Source organism: Tenrec ecaudatus, chromosome 10, assembly GCF_050624435.1.
Source record: "Tenrec ecaudatus isolate mTenEca1 chromosome 10, mTenEca1.hap1, whole genome shotgun sequence".
Lineage (NCBI taxonomy): Eukaryota > Metazoa > Chordata > Mammalia > Afrosoricida > Tenrecidae > Tenrec > Tenrec ecaudatus.
The window spans coordinates 42,739,431-42,757,728 of record NC_134539.1 but is presented as its reverse complement, the minus strand read 5'-3'; the positions used below and the strand labels follow the sequence as shown (position 1 = coordinate 42,757,728).

General features: G+C 45.5%; 1 protein-coding gene across 3 annotated transcripts in view; it reads right to left on the bottom strand.

Annotated features, from left to right (window-relative positions):
• SLC44A1 (solute carrier family 44 member 1) overlaps window positions 1–18,298 on the bottom strand; it is a 170,742-nt gene that overhangs the window by 20,315 nt on the left and 132,129 nt on the right. Inside the window, exons 15-16 of one of the 3 annotated variants that reach the window (XM_075560262.1) lie at window positions 17,397–17,477; window positions 10,986–13,298 (exon numbers count right to left, since the gene is read on the bottom strand). In XM_075560262.1, coding sequence (XP_075416377.1) covers window positions 13,275–13,298; window positions 17,397–17,477 — 105 coding nt within the window. In that variant the 3' untranslated portion in view covers window positions 10,986–13,274. Of the gene's footprint in view, window positions 1–10,985; window positions 13,299–17,171; window positions 17,478–18,298 lie in introns of those variants that run through there. The other 2 variants (XM_075560263.1, XM_075560260.1) reach the window with 2 other exon arrangements.

The window sequence follows — 18,298 nt, the reverse complement described above, 5'->3', positions numbered from 1 at the left end:
AGTATTGGTAGCTATTGGGTTACAAGTTGGGCTGCTGCCACCTGCAAGCTCAGCAGTTTGTCCACGGGAGAAAAAAGGAGGCTGTCCTTTTTTCTACTCCAAGAGTTACAGTCTCCGAAACACACAGGCCTGGGGATATCCTGTCCTACGAGGTCGCTATGAGTCGGCATCTATGGCAGTGCATTTGTTTTGGGTTTGGCTCAAAAAGGGAGATGACGCCAAGGAGTTCATGAAGCAAAAGAATGGATGGAAACTGATCGTGGTAGCAATTTCACCATTCTACTGGCTGTGAATGAAATATGGAATGATGTGCTATATGCATTAAATCCCAACTAATAATTAAAACAAAGAGTTGCGGAGCCATTCCACTCTGCCCTTTAGGGGTGCTATGAATCAGAACTGACTCCAGGGCAACTGGGTTTAACTGTTTGTAAGCACAGGATAATGAACATATATTGACTGATGACGAGAAGCCTCTTTCTAGCCCTGAGAACCCTGTAAGGGTTGAAGTACAACAAAGCCGCCAACGTTATATTTTCCCATAACCTCCTTCGACGAAGCGAGCACAGTGGTCATCGCTTCTCCTTCCACCCACACCAACACGTGCTTTTCAAAACAGAAGTCCAGCCAGCTTTCCCTCGTGTTGGTGTCTCCAAAAACACTCCCGGTGGTTTTGGGGCTGATGTATAAAAAGGCAGGCATCGCCTTCCTCCTGCTTGATGCCATATTATTAAGAGAGATGAAAATCTCCCCCTGGAAACATCTCCCTGTTAAGTCTCAGTGGATCAGTCGCCTCAGACGTTTGAGGGGACGGGTTAGGGGCAAGTGAGCTACCATCTCCTTTACAAAGAGCCTCATTCAGAAGACTCCCATTGCAAAGACCTTCAAGCTTTTACAGCCTTATTGGAATGTTTAATGGCTGGTTGATTTTATGAGCCCGAGGAAGCGCCTCAGTTTTATTTCTAAACTTCACGCAGGCCCTCGAGTCTAAGTTGAAGGTCAGTCACTCAACGAACTGCATGCTCAGCCGTTTCCGCCTCCTCAGCCATTACCATGTAAAAAAGACTCAAAGCCAAAGGCACTGCCATCAAGTCCATTCTGAGTTGCAGCCACCCAACGGATCAGAGCCCAACTGGCCCTGTGGGGCTCCGAGACGGTCACCTGTGCATTACGGTTAGCTGCCATCAGGTGGATCCTAACTTATCAGGACTCCATATAACAGAACGAAACACTGCTCAGTCTTGCACCATCTGCACAATTGTTCTTAGGCTTCAGCCTTAAGTCTTGAGGGAGTAGAAAGCCTCATCTTTCTCCCATGGGGTGGCTGGTGGTCTCAAACTGCTGACCTCATTTGTTAGACTACATGCTTAGCCTGCTACACCTGGGAAAAATGGGAAAGAGTAGAATCTCAGGGTTTTCTAGGTTGTAATCTTTATGGCATTAATCTGCCGCATTTTCCCTGGGTGTTCAAACTTCTCGCCTTGGTGCAGGTAGCCGAGCACACTAGGATTCTGTGTCTCACCTCTAGTGATCCTCGGATGATCGATTTTAGTACGGCAGGATAGTCTTCAGCTGCAACGGCAAAACTCTAGTGACAGTTGTTAGTGAGTCCCTGGCTGGCACAAAGGGTTAAATACACGGCTGTTACCTGAAAGGTTACACTCACCTAGAGGTGCCTTGGAAGACGCTGGTGATCTGGTTTTCTCCCAAAGGTCACAGCCTTGAAAACCCCCAGGGGGCACTACTCTGCGCACACACAGGGTGGCAGGGGCCAGAACCGAGCGACCGGACAGCTCCGCCCAGAGTCCGCTGACTGGGAGCAGCCATCTACCCACTTGTCCCTCTGCATGGTGGGTGTGAAGAGTTGCTTCTAAGGAGACGGAGTGGAAGCTATGGAAAGTCTTGACAAAGATGCTAAAAACATTGCTTTCCAATGACCTGTTGTTGAGAATCATGCGCATAGATTCTCCACTCAGGTTTCTTCAAAAGCACCTTTAAATTCTTGATACAGCTTCAGAAACTCGGTAACTCCTATTATTACATTTTTGGGGGTGTATTTTACATTACGGGTATGATTCATGCAAAAAAAGGGGGATGGGGTGGGGCAGTAGGTAACACCAGAGGAGGAGTCAAAGAATCCTACAAAATGAAGCAATTCCTATAATCAAGATTGCCCAGCGAATTTATGTACGTTCTTGAGTGGTTTTTAATTTTTCCTCTTTAAAAGAGTCCTACCACCAAAGTTTTCGATGAACAAAACAACTAAAGTGCTTACAAAATTGGATAAGAAAACAGCTACTGGAACGCCATTTTTTAAATAAAAATGAGAACATATTACAATTCTTATACGGTTAACATTATCCCCAGCCACTAAATCCTACTCACATCACTTTAAATGCCTTTCTAGTTCCTCCTGTTGAACTTCTATTTATGTTTCTTCTTATTAGACTTTAAAAACTATATACTTGGGGGAGGGAGGGGATCAAGGGGAACTTCTATGAAGGAGTTCAAGAAGAAAGAACATTTTGAAACGGATTGTGGTAGCAATTGTACAACACTGCTTGATGTGGTTGAACTATGGAATGTTATGACATCTGTAAGAGCTCCCAATAAAATGATAAAAAAAAAACCACCCCAAACTGAAACTCAAACAAAAACCAACCCCTCCCCAAACTATATCCTCTCCATTTCCTCTTTCCCTGTAGTGTCAGGAAGCTGGGTGTTTGTGTTTATGAGGCTCAGGCCAGGATTTCTTATCTAGCTAACATGCTTTCTAAATTTTCACTTAATTAAAAAATATGTAAATTGTTTGATTTTGGTGTAAGCTGTGAGAATCCTTTCTGGAAGATGGAGAGATTAGAGCAAACACAAGCCCCTAACATCCTGTCTCTCAGTGGGAGATGACAGGATGAGTTGTGAAAGCGAATAAAGCCCCTTTGCTTGGCCGTGGCCTTGAAGGCAGCTCCCTACGGTCTGGTCTAGTCTGGGAAGGCTGGCCAGGGTGCTTACAACTTCCTAGAGGGCTTTCAGTCACCTTTGGAAACTGCTAACAGTACACACAATGGCCTAACAGCCAGTTTTACTTGGTCCAGGATCCCAAAAGTAACCTACCCGTATATACTCGTGTATAAGCCGAAAATGTGCTGAAAAACTGGGGTTTGGCTTATACACGGGTCAATGGTACGCCAGCGAGGTGTAACATCTCGCGGGTGATTGCCATTCCTGTGCTGTTCGTTCAAAGCTCCACTGACACTGCAGGGCTTTGAATGTTTGTTTACTCACATCTAACCAATCAGAGCCATCCTATGACATGGACGGCTCCAATTCACAGAAGCACCCGTAGTGATTCACTTACGCAGGCAGCTGAACTGGTAAGGATGTGTCTGTGGCTGCGCTCCGTCTCTCCCTTTTGGTCTCTGTGTTAATTCACATCCTGCATTTCCCACCCTAGGCTTATCCTCGAGTCAATCAGTTTTTCCGGTTCCCAGATAATAATTAGGTGCCTCGGCTTATACTCGGGTTGGCTTATATTTGAGTATATACGGTAGGTGTATTTCCTAAAGCTGGCTTCCCATGATTTGAGAAAACCGTGGTTAGAATAAACAGGGCACAAAATCTTCCACAACTAAGAACAGGTGAAGAGACACCCATTCAAAGATTTAAGGCCAAAGGGCCTCGTGGGAGGCGGGCTCCTTTCTAAACCTTCCAACAGCTGGAAGAGCTCTGCGCTGTTCAGATTTCCCCCTGCGCACACATGCACCTGGAGGGACACACAGGTTGTCCCCCCTCAAAGAGCTCGCAGGACTCTGCTCTGGTCTTCTAAACCTTGAGATTGCATTCAGCCTCCTACTCTTTCCAGAGGCAAACACAGAGATAATGCGGGAGGGTTCCTTTCAGGGGCTGGGAGGCCTTTCCCCAGCTCTTTCATCTCTTGGTAGCTCGGTGGCCATATCAAAGAAATTGTGCAAATATTGATCAACCCCGCTGCCAGGGAGGCGATTCTCTCACACTGACCCTGTAGGACAGAGGAGAACTGCCCCAGGGGGTTTCCCGGGCTGTAAATTTCTCCCTCTCTTTGGAACATTTTACTGTGATTAGGGTGGAAGTTTGCCAAGCAAATTTGCTTCCCACCCCACGATTTATACACGATTTATACACATTTAGTGTGTGACATTAGTTGCTGTCCCCTTAAGGTTAACAGCAAGGTCGGAAGCATGTCTTCCTCTGCAAAGCAGCGTGTGGCTTTGAACCACTGACCTCTGAGTCAACAGTCCCGCTCTTGCCCTGCTGCGCCACCAGGGCGTCTGCATCGTAGTCGCTCAAAACAAGAATTAAAGGCCATGCTGGTTCATATTCTTCACTACTGTAGACATCTGTAGTGCTTTCGGACCTCTCTCACAGACATCCTAAGACTCCTTTGGTGAGATGCCATGGACAGCCACGGCGATCATTTGGGCATTAGCCCCATTGGTTAATGAAGCGCACTCTGTACAGGGTCCTTGCTGGAGGAAAAAATGCAGGGTTACAAAACTGCCAAGTCCAAATCCAACGTTTGGGGGACTTGGTCTTGCAAAGGGTCTCCTACTCTAAGCCGAGTAGCCTTAAAACGTCGGTTAAGCTTTAAACATGCTTGATATTTTGAAACTTTAATAGGGGGCACATTTAAGCTCCTGCCTAAACGAAAGCTTATCATTTCACAAGCCCTCCAATTCAGTAAAAATAGCCTTCAAGTGATGTGCAGGGCATCGCATCAGGCACAAAGCCTGCTTTCCATGGTGGACTTATCAAACGGAGGCTTTTCTGCCCCGGGTGATGATTGGATTCAGTTGCAACCTTGGCTTTCAATTGGTGACTCAGACTCCAGCTATTAAACCTAGCCAAGCAGTGGATGAACTTAGTACTTCCGAAATTGGTTTTAGTACATTGATATTTCATACTCCAAGACTCCTAGACCACACTGAGAGATGCTGGGAAGGACTAGCTTCAATAATTTGCAGGGCACACTTGTAGCAACGCAGGCGTGCTCTGAAACAGAGATGTGTGCACAAGCACCTGCCATCAGTCACCACCCCAGGCAAGGAGGCAAGGGAACGTGTTGTAACATAGTAGACAATCACATTCTTTCCTAGAAAATTTTATTTATTACATAAAAAATTCTATACATTTGTTAGACTAAAATACAGTTTTCATTATAATTCTGACAAGTGAGTCAGCACACAGAAAAATTAGCATTAGATCAGCACGTTTTTTCCTAGTTCATATTTCTGCACAAGAAAACATTTCAAAGCTCCATTCCATATAGGCTCATTGTACTCGGAGGCCAGATGGAATTCCATCCAATTCAGAGCTCTTGGAACGTAATTTCCCCAGCAAGATATGTTAACTCCAGGAATTTAATTGCTTAATACACATATTTAAGTCGTCCTCTGAGAGCGCGGACACTCCATCTGGACAGCCTGCACTGTGTCAACCACTGCAGTCACAAACACTAGGGCCACAGCCGTGTCTGTGGGGCCTGTTTGCTTCCCCCACAGGAATGCAGTGTCATGCCTGTAACGATGCCACAGTAAATGACCCCACCACACAACAGTGTTCACGGGCAGCTTAATTGTGAGCCTATGGTTTGTAGTAACAGACAGACACGACTTGATACAGAAATTCATTTTGTTACTATGAAACATGACTCCCACACCAAAAAAAATGAAAAGGACCCCAAAAGGGGGGAGGGGTGCATCAGACTGAGATGCCCCACAGCATACTGCTTATGTCAATGACACAGGAGTAAGAAACTGAGACACACGACTGGGTTTTCTATTCGTATTTCTCCGTACTCTGGGCTGGCCTGACCTGGCATATGAAGACAGTGCCTGAGAGATAGCAGAGGGCCCTATTGTTTTGACTGGTCTTTAAAATGAGGTGTCTAATTCTAGGAATTCCATTCTAGACCCAAAGGGTTCAGAGAGGCTGTGCCAGCCAGTACTGAAGAGGTGGACCTTTGGTCGCCAGAAGCAATGCTTGGCTCTTTGGTTGTTTTCCAGGGCCCCTGTCATGTCGTGGGGTGTCCTCCAGAGCTTTCTCCTCATCTTTTTGTGAGCTCGAATTTCCGTCCTTCCTCTAATCAAATCATTAAGTCACCTCACTACACGTATTGACAGGTGCACAATCTATTACAAGGCCCTGCTGTGATCAAGAACATTCTGACACCGTGTCATCGACACGTCTGGTAACTCCCATGTAAGAGGGATGAATGCCATTGAGTCGATACGCCAGAGCAGGGCTATCCTTGTGTCTGTCTGTAGGGAAGCAGGCGATCGCCTGCCTCTTACACAAAGTGGGAGGTGAGTTGGAAAGGACAACCCTGTGGTTAATAGCTGAGCACTTAATCGCGGTGCCACCAAGCCTCCTTAACCTTTCATATTCCCCAAACCCACGGCCTTCTAGTCGATTCCCACTCAGACTTGACCAGAGGGCAAGTCAGTTGCCTCGTTCGGTTTCCACTGCTGGGAATCTTTAAACAAAGCAGACGGCCACGCATTTCTCCCACAGAGCAGCTGGTGGGTGGGTCAAACTCCGGACCTTTAGGTCGCCAGAGTGCTAACACCTCTGAGCCCCTGGGAGCCCTAACCCTTAAATCCATCCTGTCAACTCCAACTCACGGTGACCCTGCATTGATTCCAGGGTTGTAAATCTTTATCGGAGCAGAGAGCCTCACAAATGAGGAAACACAGACAAACTAAAAACAGTAAGGTTAATATAGTAGAAGAAAGGTGACATTCCCTAAGTGAACATCTGTGAAAACGAAAACTGCCAAGACTAAGGGCTCTCCGCCCCCCCCCCCAAAAAAAAACAAACCGAAACACCCCTGAGCGTATTGACCTGCTGGATACCAAATGGGTGGTAGGAATTTTTTGCCCTAAAACCAGAAGCCACAGTTATTCTAGTAATTGCATGTTCCCGTGAGATACCGAAAACAATTCGCTCTAAAGATCCTGCCCTGTCTCCGTGGTAAAGGACAAGTCATCATTCCGTTGAAAGACATGTACACTGGTCCACGGGAAGCTTGGCTGCAGCTTCCCCCCAAGCCTGTGCCTGTTTATTCCCCCAACCTTCTTATTGCTTACATTTCACTCACACGGGCTGGTCCAAAACGCGACCCACCCACACTGAATTCCTGGCTGTCGGGATGGGAGGGCAGATCATCGAAGGCGGTCAGAACTTTCTTAAGCCATTCACTTTGTGACAAAAGTACATGTCAAAATGAAGACTCAGACCCTTTTCCTAGATCGATTTTCCCCACTGGTGGTCTCTCCATTTCCTGCTGTGGACAGTTCACTAAGGTTTCCTTACAGGTGGGAGGTGGGGCCGGGAGCTGGTTTTTTGCCATTTTTTCATCACTGTTTCACTACCCTCTTCAACTGGGAAGTGTACGTCGATGTCAGATTTTAAGTCATGTACCGGGTGTGTGTGTGTGTGTGTGTGTGTGTGTGTGTGTGTGTGTGTGTGTGTGTGTGTGTGAAAATTTATACGAACTAAAACCTTCAAGATTTCTGCCTGTTCTCTCTCTCAAGAGCCTTGAGAGATCCCCATAGAGTTGGAGGGCCCTCACCTTAACAGGCAGGTGCAGACATGAAGCAATCTGGGCATCTCCCAAAGAAGGGAGCTGGGGTGCATGTGGGCCCCGGAGAGGGGGTTCCACTGGGAGAGTGGTCCCCGCCTGCTTGAGAAGGTGCATGCAAAACACTCGAAACTGGAAATGCTGCTCTGCGTTGATGAGGGAGGGAGACTAGTATTTACTTTATTCCCCCAAGATCTGCCCCTTAAACTCTCTGGGGGAAAAGGGAGGGGCGTTATCAACACTGGACTGACTGCATTTAGTTAGCTATTTTTTCACCTTACTGCTCTCGGTCATGCTAATGGAGATATGTTTAAATACTGTTATTTCTATGCCAAAGGACGCCATGCATGTACTATCAGAAACAGAAGCATCATTTGGCGCATGGACAATCTCAACATTCTCTATCCATTTCTTCTTGGACTTACTGGCCACTGGAAATCCTTTCGTAGCTTGCCAGAATTCCCTCTGGGAGTATATACGCCTGTCACCCCGAAGGGCAGCTTCGCACGCTGCAGGAGCCACTGCTGACCAGCTTGTTGTTCGTGCAGGTCAGCGTGGCTTCTGTTGCTACAGTTGGTACTATAAGTAGACCAAGTCTTCAAGTTATAAAGTTATTCGCGGCGAGTGGTGGTAAGGATTGTCTAAACCCTTCTTCTGTGGAGGCCCAGTCACTTCATCATTTCACATGTTACCAATATGACTTCAGAGCAGGTTTACAACTTGTATTCATAAGCCTCCGAGGGTAGCAGCGTGGGGGCTGGCAGTATGAGGGCTCTGGTCTCAGTTAAAAGGTTCACAGGACTGTTTTGTGCAATGGGGGGGAGGGGAGATGGCGAAGGTAGACACAGCTTTCATAAGGTTCTCAAAGGGGTTCATGACCTCCTCAACAACGGAAGGATCTGCTTTTGACTATCCATTATTAAATTCTGCTCCTCTCTAAGCAAATGCAAGTGGAAACTGAAACATTCGGGACTGACCACGTTTTCATCTTCAAGGATATGTTGAACTAGATCATGAACTTGAGAACTTTATTTTTTGAGCTCCCTGGTCTAGGTGCTTTGTTCCTCAGGGAATCAAGTGAGGTGTCAAATTGGAATGAACTCATCTACTATTTGATTCCCTGCCATTTTGATATTCCTTTATTAATGAATACTTTTTATTTGTGAATTCCCTTAGAAAACATCGAACGTAAATCTTGACCATAAAATTTTTAAAAGTTGCAGCTGCTCAAGGAATATGAAAGCCAATGCATCATCTGTCCTTGTAAGATGTATTCAAACCTCGAGGAGACAGAGGGGAAGACAGGGCACACTGTCATAGTTCTATAGAAAAGGAAGGCATTCCACTGAAATGGCCACGTTTAAAAACCTGCATTGACGTTTTCCTTAAGAAAGGTATTTTCAAAGACTCAGAGTATACGAATTTGGCTCAGATTTATAAAATTTGAAGGGGGAAAGTGTACTCTTTAAAATTGGTAAGAGAGGTGGCCTGTTTACTTAGTTAGTTTTCCCCCTGTGATGGCTGGTTTTAGCTTTAAATTGTCTCTCGGCATTCACTAGGATCCTGCGTTCTCGAAATGTGGGCTATGTGCCACCCAGCAAAGATGAGCGAATTCCAAAAGCAGCCACTCTGCATGAACAGCACCCACTTTTCAAAAGGGCTGACATGCACTCCTTAGCACCCAGATCCATGAATATGCATCCAAAGTACAAGGCATTCCATGCCATGAATACATAATACACAAATCTCTGCTATGTGCATTTCCTATTAGGAACCCACAATTTTCCAATGCACATTCACAGACCACAGCTTAGCAAGTCGGGCCAAGCCGTTAAGAGTGCACACCTAGCCGTCCCGTGAAATGGACGAAGAGAATACAGCGCCTAACTGTGGCAGGTGCATTGATAAGCTTCCAGACTCTGGGGATTTGTTGCTGTTTTTTCAGTAGCTGTGACTACCAGAAAAAAGCAAAAGGGAATTTATGTGTTAAAACAGGAAAGCTTAAAGACCTTGCTAAAGCAGACTTCTCAGAGGCAATGCTAAGGCTATAGGAAACACCAAACATTCAAAGAAGGTGGCCACTGACAAGACATTCAGATAAAACATTCAAGTCACCCCAGAATCCTACTTTGCAGGCTGGGGTACCTCGTGAAAGAGTTGTTAGCAGATGAGGTGGCGTGGGGTTGAAGTGGCTGAAGCTGACACGGCCTCCAAAGCTTTGGTGGCTGCCGTTCCTACCGCTGCTTTGAAGAAGAGGCGGGGAGAGCAGCTCAGGACCAGGACTAAGGAGGGGGTTACAACCCACTTTAGGGATGAATCCTGAAACTGCCCCGGCAAAGCAAAGGTGCCCTTGACAGACATCAAGGTCAGCACTATTGGGAAGAGGTAACGACAGTGCCCTTTGTGGGGGGAAAAATCTGTACACAGGAAAGCTTATTTCTAGCCTACACCTTAAATACATCCATGAATTGCTGCCTCCTCCTCCACTCTTATGGAAAACAGTGTGAGAAGCTATGTACACAGCTAAGCTACTTAAATCCCAGTGACTTAGGCCTTGATTTTGCTATAGGGTAGGATGGATGCTTTAATCCTACACATTAAACATTGCATCAAATGGTTTAAAGAAACATCCTGCTTTGAGCTCTGTCCATCCATTCAGGGATTATAGAAGTTCAGTGCCCTGGCTAGATTCCCAGTGTTTCCTTACTGTTGTGCTGCTAAGTCTCCCATGCAAGACGGGTCCTCTTGGACTTACACTGAGATACAACGTTTTCCCTTCCGAATTCTATTATAGCCGAAGTCACACTAAGGCAGAAGCCTAGACAGTTTTAGTTTTATGGGATGGCAAACATCATAAGAATATACGGAGAACAGAGAACTCAAAGTTTAGCTCTAGAATTGAGTCATGAACACAGTTTTGAAGATCCATCAGAGAAAGGCAACAATCACAACATGGAGTCAATGGTTTATCAAATTATGCCGGTACCCCACATTTCAGAAAATTTTTGTTTGCTTGTTTTTGTTCTTCATTTATTCTTCTCACTTGGGTAGAAGATGGAGGCAGTGAGCGATAGCAGTAAGGCAGCCCAGAGCTAGCTGAAGAACGATTTTGCGATGGATGAAAGAGGCAGCAGGAATACCAAAACATAAGCTCAACACATTCAAATAGCGCTCAAAAGCCTCTGGGAGGCTTTATGAAATTAATCGGGGAATGACGTTTTACAGGAAAGTGATATTCATGTGCCTGTGTAACACATATATATATGTGCATATATCAGTATGACACATTTACTTAGGGAAAACACTCTGGCAATTAATTTGAGACTCAAATGACATGGTTAAACATAGATCATAATTTGTGAACACAATGTTAGTAAAACAAAATTTATTTGTAAAACAGGACCTGTTATAGAAAATGGCACACAATCAAGTTATACAAAAATACAAAATTTCTTTCTGATTACAGTCCTGGTTGCAAATGGTGATTAGAAAGCATTCCTGGTGGCTTCCAAAGAGCTGAGCTTGCGCGCACGTGGAACAGGGGGCAGCAAGGGTCCATGATGCTGGGATGTCCAAGTGAGTGGAACCTAATTTCCAATCGAGACTTCGGTCACTTTGCAGGGAGAGCTAGTTCCTGGAATGTCTTCTGGGTTTTTTATTTGTTTGGTTTTTCTTACCCATCTTCCAGACTTCTGCCAACTCTAAATGTAGTTCTCCATGCTTTGGAATGTTCACAATCGGTGTGACTGTGAGACAGGTGGTATTCTAATTCCCCCATCATTTGCTCTCTCACTGATTTGGACAACTGGTAGTTACATAATTGTATTGATTCTACTTCAAAGGATATATAAAAAGTACCGTGACGCGGCTGGTGTCACTAGATGGTAACTTCTGGGGAATTATGGTTTCAGAGCATCTACTCACACATGTTTCCCCCGGTCATGCCAAGACATGAGCTCTAAGTTGTGAGTTGTTTGTTGTTATTTTTAAACCAAGACTCTTATTGCAAAGATTCTGAAAAATCAGAAATATCACATGAGCTTTGAAAATTAAACCAAGGCATTTAGCAATTTGTCGCCTAGCTAGAGTAAAGAACACAGACACTTGAAAAAAAAATACAGTTTACCTTTTGCAGCAATTAAAAGGTCCAACCCTTTGAAAGGAAGCACATTAGCAAACAGCTGCTTATTAAGCCCTGGTGACATGAATTGTACGCTTTCCTATAATACCGCTCTAAATCACTGTCTTATTTTGGTAGGAGGCAATGCTTTCTTTCCAAAGAGTCTCCTTCCATGGAATGATAAAATGCGGAGGCTTTTTTTTTTCTTTTTCTTTTTTGTACAGAGCCTATATTTAGTGCAATAATTTTAAAAAATCTGCTCTGAAATATTTACTTTACATTAACAAAAATAGCTTTTTTAAAAAAATCGTAACAAAAAGGAGTTATCGCATAAACAGATCATGGATTATTCTTAGCAAATTACACTTTTTTTTCTTAAAGCATTCACCATTACAATAAGCGGAACAATGAAATATTAGCCATTCATATCTGGTAAGCGTCAGGAATAAAAACACAAAAACAGAAACAAAACTAAGACCCACCCCCAAACAAAAAGAACCAGCCACGCTTGGGGATTAAACATGAACCAATTCTTCAGTTACACATTGTAGAAGTCTAGCTACTCAATGAGGCTCCCCGGAGAGGAGGAGCACTGCCGGTGTTTTCTGATTTTACAGCAAGCGGAGACATGGAACGGCCTCTCAGCCCTAAGCCATCGTTGTCCCTCTCCAGCAGAAGCCCCAGCACCGTCCTCTCCCTCCGAAAGTTCCCCCTCCTAGCATGATTCACTCTGCAAATCACTACACGGACACTGAAAGGCTACACGTGTCGGGTGCCCAGCTTCCTTTCAAACCAGGCACACAACTGTGTGGGGGTGCTACCAACGTGAGAAATGAAAGACAAAATATAAGAAAACAGTTTGCATAAGAAAGATTATCTACCCTTTTCTTTTTTACCTACTCTCTTTTATTAGGGTAAACTAGGAATTCCTGAGGAGTTGGTTACTTTTTAATGTTTGCTGACGCATGCTGTGACCGGCTATGGAAACTCCCTATTGGGCCCACTTGCGTGTTTCTCAAAGGAAAATGGCATGGCTTCTTTGACTGGGCTACAGTGACTGAAGCGAGTCCTTATTTATCTGAGAGCACGAGCCTAGTCTTGTCCCACTAGGCCCTATGCATCAGTAAAATAAGATCTTGATTTTGTACACACATCAGGGACTCGCCCCGGAAAACTTTTAAACGAAGAATTTGGTACACTAATTTTTATCTAATTTCAATAACTAAAGTTAAAATCTCCTCCAAGTTATTAAAAATGTTCATCAGATATGAATCTTAACATTTCCATTAAGACAATTACAATTGAAAACAGTAAATGACGAAGTTGCCTTGTAAAAGCCACCCGTATGAAAGGAGTACATGTTTGACAAAAATAAGCATAAAAAAGGTATTAAATCCCTGTTCCTTTTCTCTGATTTTGGCTGATTAGGTGTGTGTGTGTATATAGCTATGCATAGACACACCCACCCACACACAAATACATAGTCATGTGGATATGTTGTTTTGGAATGTCAATGGGCTCCAAAACGGTCGGCTAGGTTCAAGCAGAACTTGCTCCCGCAGCCTAGAAAAAACAAAGTCACACAGAGTTTCATCTTAGACAACGACCATGAAAAGGAGATCATGAATGATGTCACAAATACACATATGGTCACAAACAGCAACATGGCTGGATGAATGGTGAATCTGTCTCCCGGGAGCCGGAATTCCTGGGCATGTCGAGCACGGGTCACACTGTGCTTCCTGTGAGCTCCCGTCTCCAGCCCAGGGTTTCGTACGGCCTCGCACTAGCGCCTCCTTTCCCGTGTAAGGGCTTTACCGTACACTAGCAGACAGACGGCCAGAGAAGCGCCTCTCTAAAAGTACCCTTCACATTTGCTCACAAGTTATTCTCTCCAGAGTAACTTTCAGTGACCTCGGAAACTTTCAAGGGTTTCTTAAGTACAAAAAACAAAAAAGTTCCAGAGGAAAATTAGAAGTTCCTCTCGTTAGTTCATTGTCCCTCTGTCCAAATGAAATGTTCAAACCTCACTTTTCCCTAGAGATACTCTCTAAGAAGAACATAAATCCCAAGTTAGGAAATCCCACTGAGAAAGAAGACAGGCACTGCGCGCACACGGCCATGATTCTAAAGAGACCTTCCAGGGGAATGAACACGAGGAATTATAAGTAAGCAACCCTAAATTCGACCAATCCCCAAGCTTTCAGAAAACCCCGTCAGGTAACTCTTTAGAGTCGGACACAAGGGGCAGAAGCAGGGACCGATGCTCATCACGTAGACTGTGAAAGAGTCGTAAGCAATAGAGGTCCGGCTGGGCCTACAAAATGAAGTCACCCCATGAGCAATACTTCACACTTCTCTTTTGGAGAAAATCTGCACCGTGTAAAACATCATGTTTTAGGGCAAATGCTATGGGGGCCAAAGTACCAGAAGCGAAATGCAGTACATCAACACTGCGAGACACGGCAGTGGGCAGAAGTTAAAGAGTAAACACGGAATGAAGATTTGGATGAACCGTCTGAGGCGAGGGCCATTAATTCAAAACTTAAGTGTCAGGGACATTTTCTTTTGAAATTTTGTTTCTGGTGGGATGAAACATCATCCGATTCATCCTCATCTTATTACAGTAAATAAGCGGTTTAGCAAGAAGGTGCATTTGCATCGTCTACCACGCATTGAAGAATAGCGCAAGAACACCTGCCACTACACAGCCAGGTTAGTTAGACCTAACTGTTCAACTACCCGAGAGTGCTTCTTCCTAAAGAATGCCTGAAGGAGCGCTTTAATCGCGGGAAAGACAGAAACGAGCGGGAAAGATGAGGTCGGCTAAGTGAGGTGTCTACAAAGTAAGATTATTATGTTCTGAACAACTCGGGCAATCCAGTACTGGAAGGACCTGAGTCTTATTTCTCTATATTTCAAAGGCTTGGCAGAGTCTCCAAGGCGCGCCCCTTTAGCCTACGTGGGAGTAGGAGAGACACAGTACCAAATGGTGGGAGAAGCAAGGACAGAACAGGATGGACTTTCATCTAGCTTCCCTTCCGCCCTCTTAATCCAGCCCTGGTTGATGCCCAGTTCAACCTAAGAGCTACTTTGAGATCTTTATCTTTGCACAACTCATGAAAGCCAGCTGTGCCTGGGGAAGTGAAACTCTGGATTTTAACCCTATCATTAGGCATACTATTGGGGCCACCACCAAAACAGGCACTCGGCAAAGTTATAAAAGGTTTAGATCTAAATATTATGCTGAAGCTTTATTTTAATATGCAATTTTTTTCATATACATATATATCCATCCATCCCCAGGCCACTAAATTAATCTATTTCCTTTACTGAAATGGACTTGTTTTACATCACATATGAAGCTGAAAACCTATAAATTATACTGTTTTAGTCAAATGCTAAGGAAGAAACAGAGGAAAGCCCTCACATTTTGGGACATCCTAGACGGCATGTTGTTTAATATACTATTTAAGGACCTTGGTCAATGAGATAATATTTTAAAGTAAAACTACTCTCTGTACAGTGAGACAGTGATCAGGATCGATATATGTCAGCGATGACTGCCATTGTGCAATGGTGAGAACATCTATTGGAAAAGCCACTCAGAGGCTACGGCACTGATTAACTTCTGGTTGCTTTTTCATCCAGAAATCCACAGATAGTGTGGAGCAGGGAAAGCATAGCTTTCTCAAAAGGAAGCTGGAGCGGAGAGACCCAGTCGCTCTACGGTGTGGAAGGGCGAGCACTCATGCAGAGTCTCGTCTGGACAGTGTGAAAGGGCGAGCACTCATGCAGAGTCTCGTCTGGACGGTGTGAAAGGGCGAGCACTCATGCAGAGTCTCGTCTGGACGGTGTGAAAGGGCGAGCACTCATGCAGAGTCTCGTCTGGACGGTGTGAAAGGGCGAGCACTCATGCAGAGTCTCGTCTGGACGGTGTGGAAGGGCGAGCACTCATGCAGAGTCTCGTCTGGACGGTGTGAAAGGGCGAGCACTCATGCAGAGTCTCGTCTGGACGGTGTGAAAGGGCGAGCACTCATGCAGAGTCTCGTCTGCGACGGTGTGGAAGGGCGAGCACTCATGCAGAGTCTCGTCTGGACGGTGTGGAAGGGCGAGCACTCATGCAGAGTCTCGTCTGGATGGTGTGGAAGGGCGAGCACTCATGCAGAGTCTCGTCTGGACGGTGTGAAAGGGCGAGCACTCATGCAGAGTCTCGTCTGGACGGTGTGAAAGGGCGAGCACTCATGCAGAGTCTCGTCTGGACGGTGTGAAAGGGCGAGCACTCATGCAGAGTCTCGTCTGGACGGTGTGAAAGGGCGAGCACTCATGCAGAGTCTCGTCTGGACGGTGTGAAAGGGCGAGCACTCATGCAGAGTCTCGTCTGGACGGTGTGAAAGGGCGAGCACTCATGCAGAGTCTCGTCTGGACGGTGTGGAAGGGCGAGCACTCATGCAGAGTCTCGTCTGGACGGTGTGGAAGGGCGAGCACTCATGCAGAGTCTCGTCTGGACGGTGTGAAAGGGCGAGCACTCATGCAGAGTCTCGTCTGGACGGTGTGAAAGGGCGAGCACTCATGCAGAGTCTCGTCTGGACGGTGTGAAAGGGCGAACACTCATGCAGAGTCTCGTCTGGACGGTGTGAAAGGGCGAGCACTCATGCAGAGTCTCGTCTGGACGGTGTGGAAGGGCGAGCACTCATGCAGAGTCTCGTCTGGACGGTGTGAAAGGGCGAGCACTCATGCACAGTCTCGTCTGCGACGGTGTGAAAGGGCGAGCACTCATGCAGAGTCTCGTCTGGACGGTGTGAAAGGGCGAGCACTCATGCAGAGTCTCGTCTGGACGGTGTGAAAGGGCGAGCACTCATGCAGAGTCTCGTCTGGACGGTGTGAAAGGGCGAGCACTCATGCAGAGTCTCGTCTGGACGGTGTGAAAGGGCGAGCACTCATGCAGAGTCTCGTCTGCGACGGTGTGGAAGGGCGAGCACTCATGCAGAGTCTCGTCTGGACGGTGTGAAAGGGCGAGCACTCATGCAGAGTCTCGTCTGGACGGTGTGAAAGGGCGAGCACTCATGCAGAGTCTCGTCTGGACGGTGTGAAAGGGCGAGCACTCATGCAGAGTCTCGTCTGCGACGGGCAAGGCGCTTAAGGAGCCAAGAAAGTGCAATCAAGCAACAGAGGAGGAATCCGCAAGGGGAAAAAACAGCATGGCTAGAACAACATTTAAAAATAAATTAAAACGATGGAAACTATGATTTTAGCAAGCTGAAAGGAATTGCTATTAGGATTTTCCGAAACGATTAAAAAAAAAAAACAATCGCATCAAATCACTGTGTCAAGTGCACAACCAAACGCTCAGTTTGGTGAAAAACAAAATATTGAGAGCTGACAAAAAATAAAAAAGAGAACCGTAATTTCCGTTGGGGGCCCCACCCCGTCCCCGACACCTTGTTCCATTCAGCTTGCTTTTACAGAAGATGGTCTCATTTGTGACAAGAATTCAGCCATCCAAGTGATGGGCAAGCCCACAAACAGAAAAAGCAGCACGTCCTGCGTGAGACAGACAACGAAAGCTTCTCCAGAAGAAGTGCAGTCAGTGAAGACAGAGAGAGAGAAGAAGTGAAAGTGAAATTCTTGGAGGGCGGCCACCTCCTCATCTCCACCTACCATCGGCTTCAGCTCTCGGGCATCAGCTGTGCCTCCCTTCCCAGCTTCTTTGAGCGCCTTCCTACTGTTTTCCACAAACTCCTGCAAAACAGGAACCAAGGTGCATAAATTCTTGTGCCCTTTGCTGATGCCAGGGGGCATGTAAACTCCAAAGCACATGGACATCTTAGACTCCAGCTTTGTCAACGAACGACCTAAAGTCTAACAATACATATTTAGTATCACACATGGGAGACGGCAGCTTTGTTTGGATGGATTGCAAACCACAGGTGTGAAGTCTCTTTCCATTCCAATGGTCGGATGCGCGCTGTTGGAGCAGCACTGGGGGGTTTGTTTCCATCCATTCACTGTGACATCGGCACCAAGGCTCAGCGAGATCAGGGTAGTCCCATTTGGAAGTAAAAAGATCGAGTACATTTTTCAAAACCCTAGTCCCCTACACGAAGGATAGTGCTTTACTTTTCTCCCAACAAGAACATTTTAGTCCACAAGCCTCCTTTTTAAAATAACCCTAGAAGGCAAAAGAAAATACTGATTGATTCTACTAAACATAGACGATTACTTTTTTTTTAATCAAACCATAAATAGGCTCCTTTAAAAAATGGAAATCGTCTCCAGAGGAAATATTTCTATCCCTTCAAAGCTAGTGGAACAATTCTTCATTATACAATATAGATATCCTCATTATTTTTACAGGGAAAAAAAAACAAAAACTGGAAAGGATAAAAGCTATAGTGTTCATCTTGCTTTTTAGAAATTTAACGACAAAAGCAAGCCTATCTTCCATATGGCTCAATCACAAACACACTAAAATGTGATGCTCACATAGATCAAATTCCCATAGGAAAATAACCAGTTAAAACTACAATTAGGAAAATGCCCAAAACATAGTTGATAATATT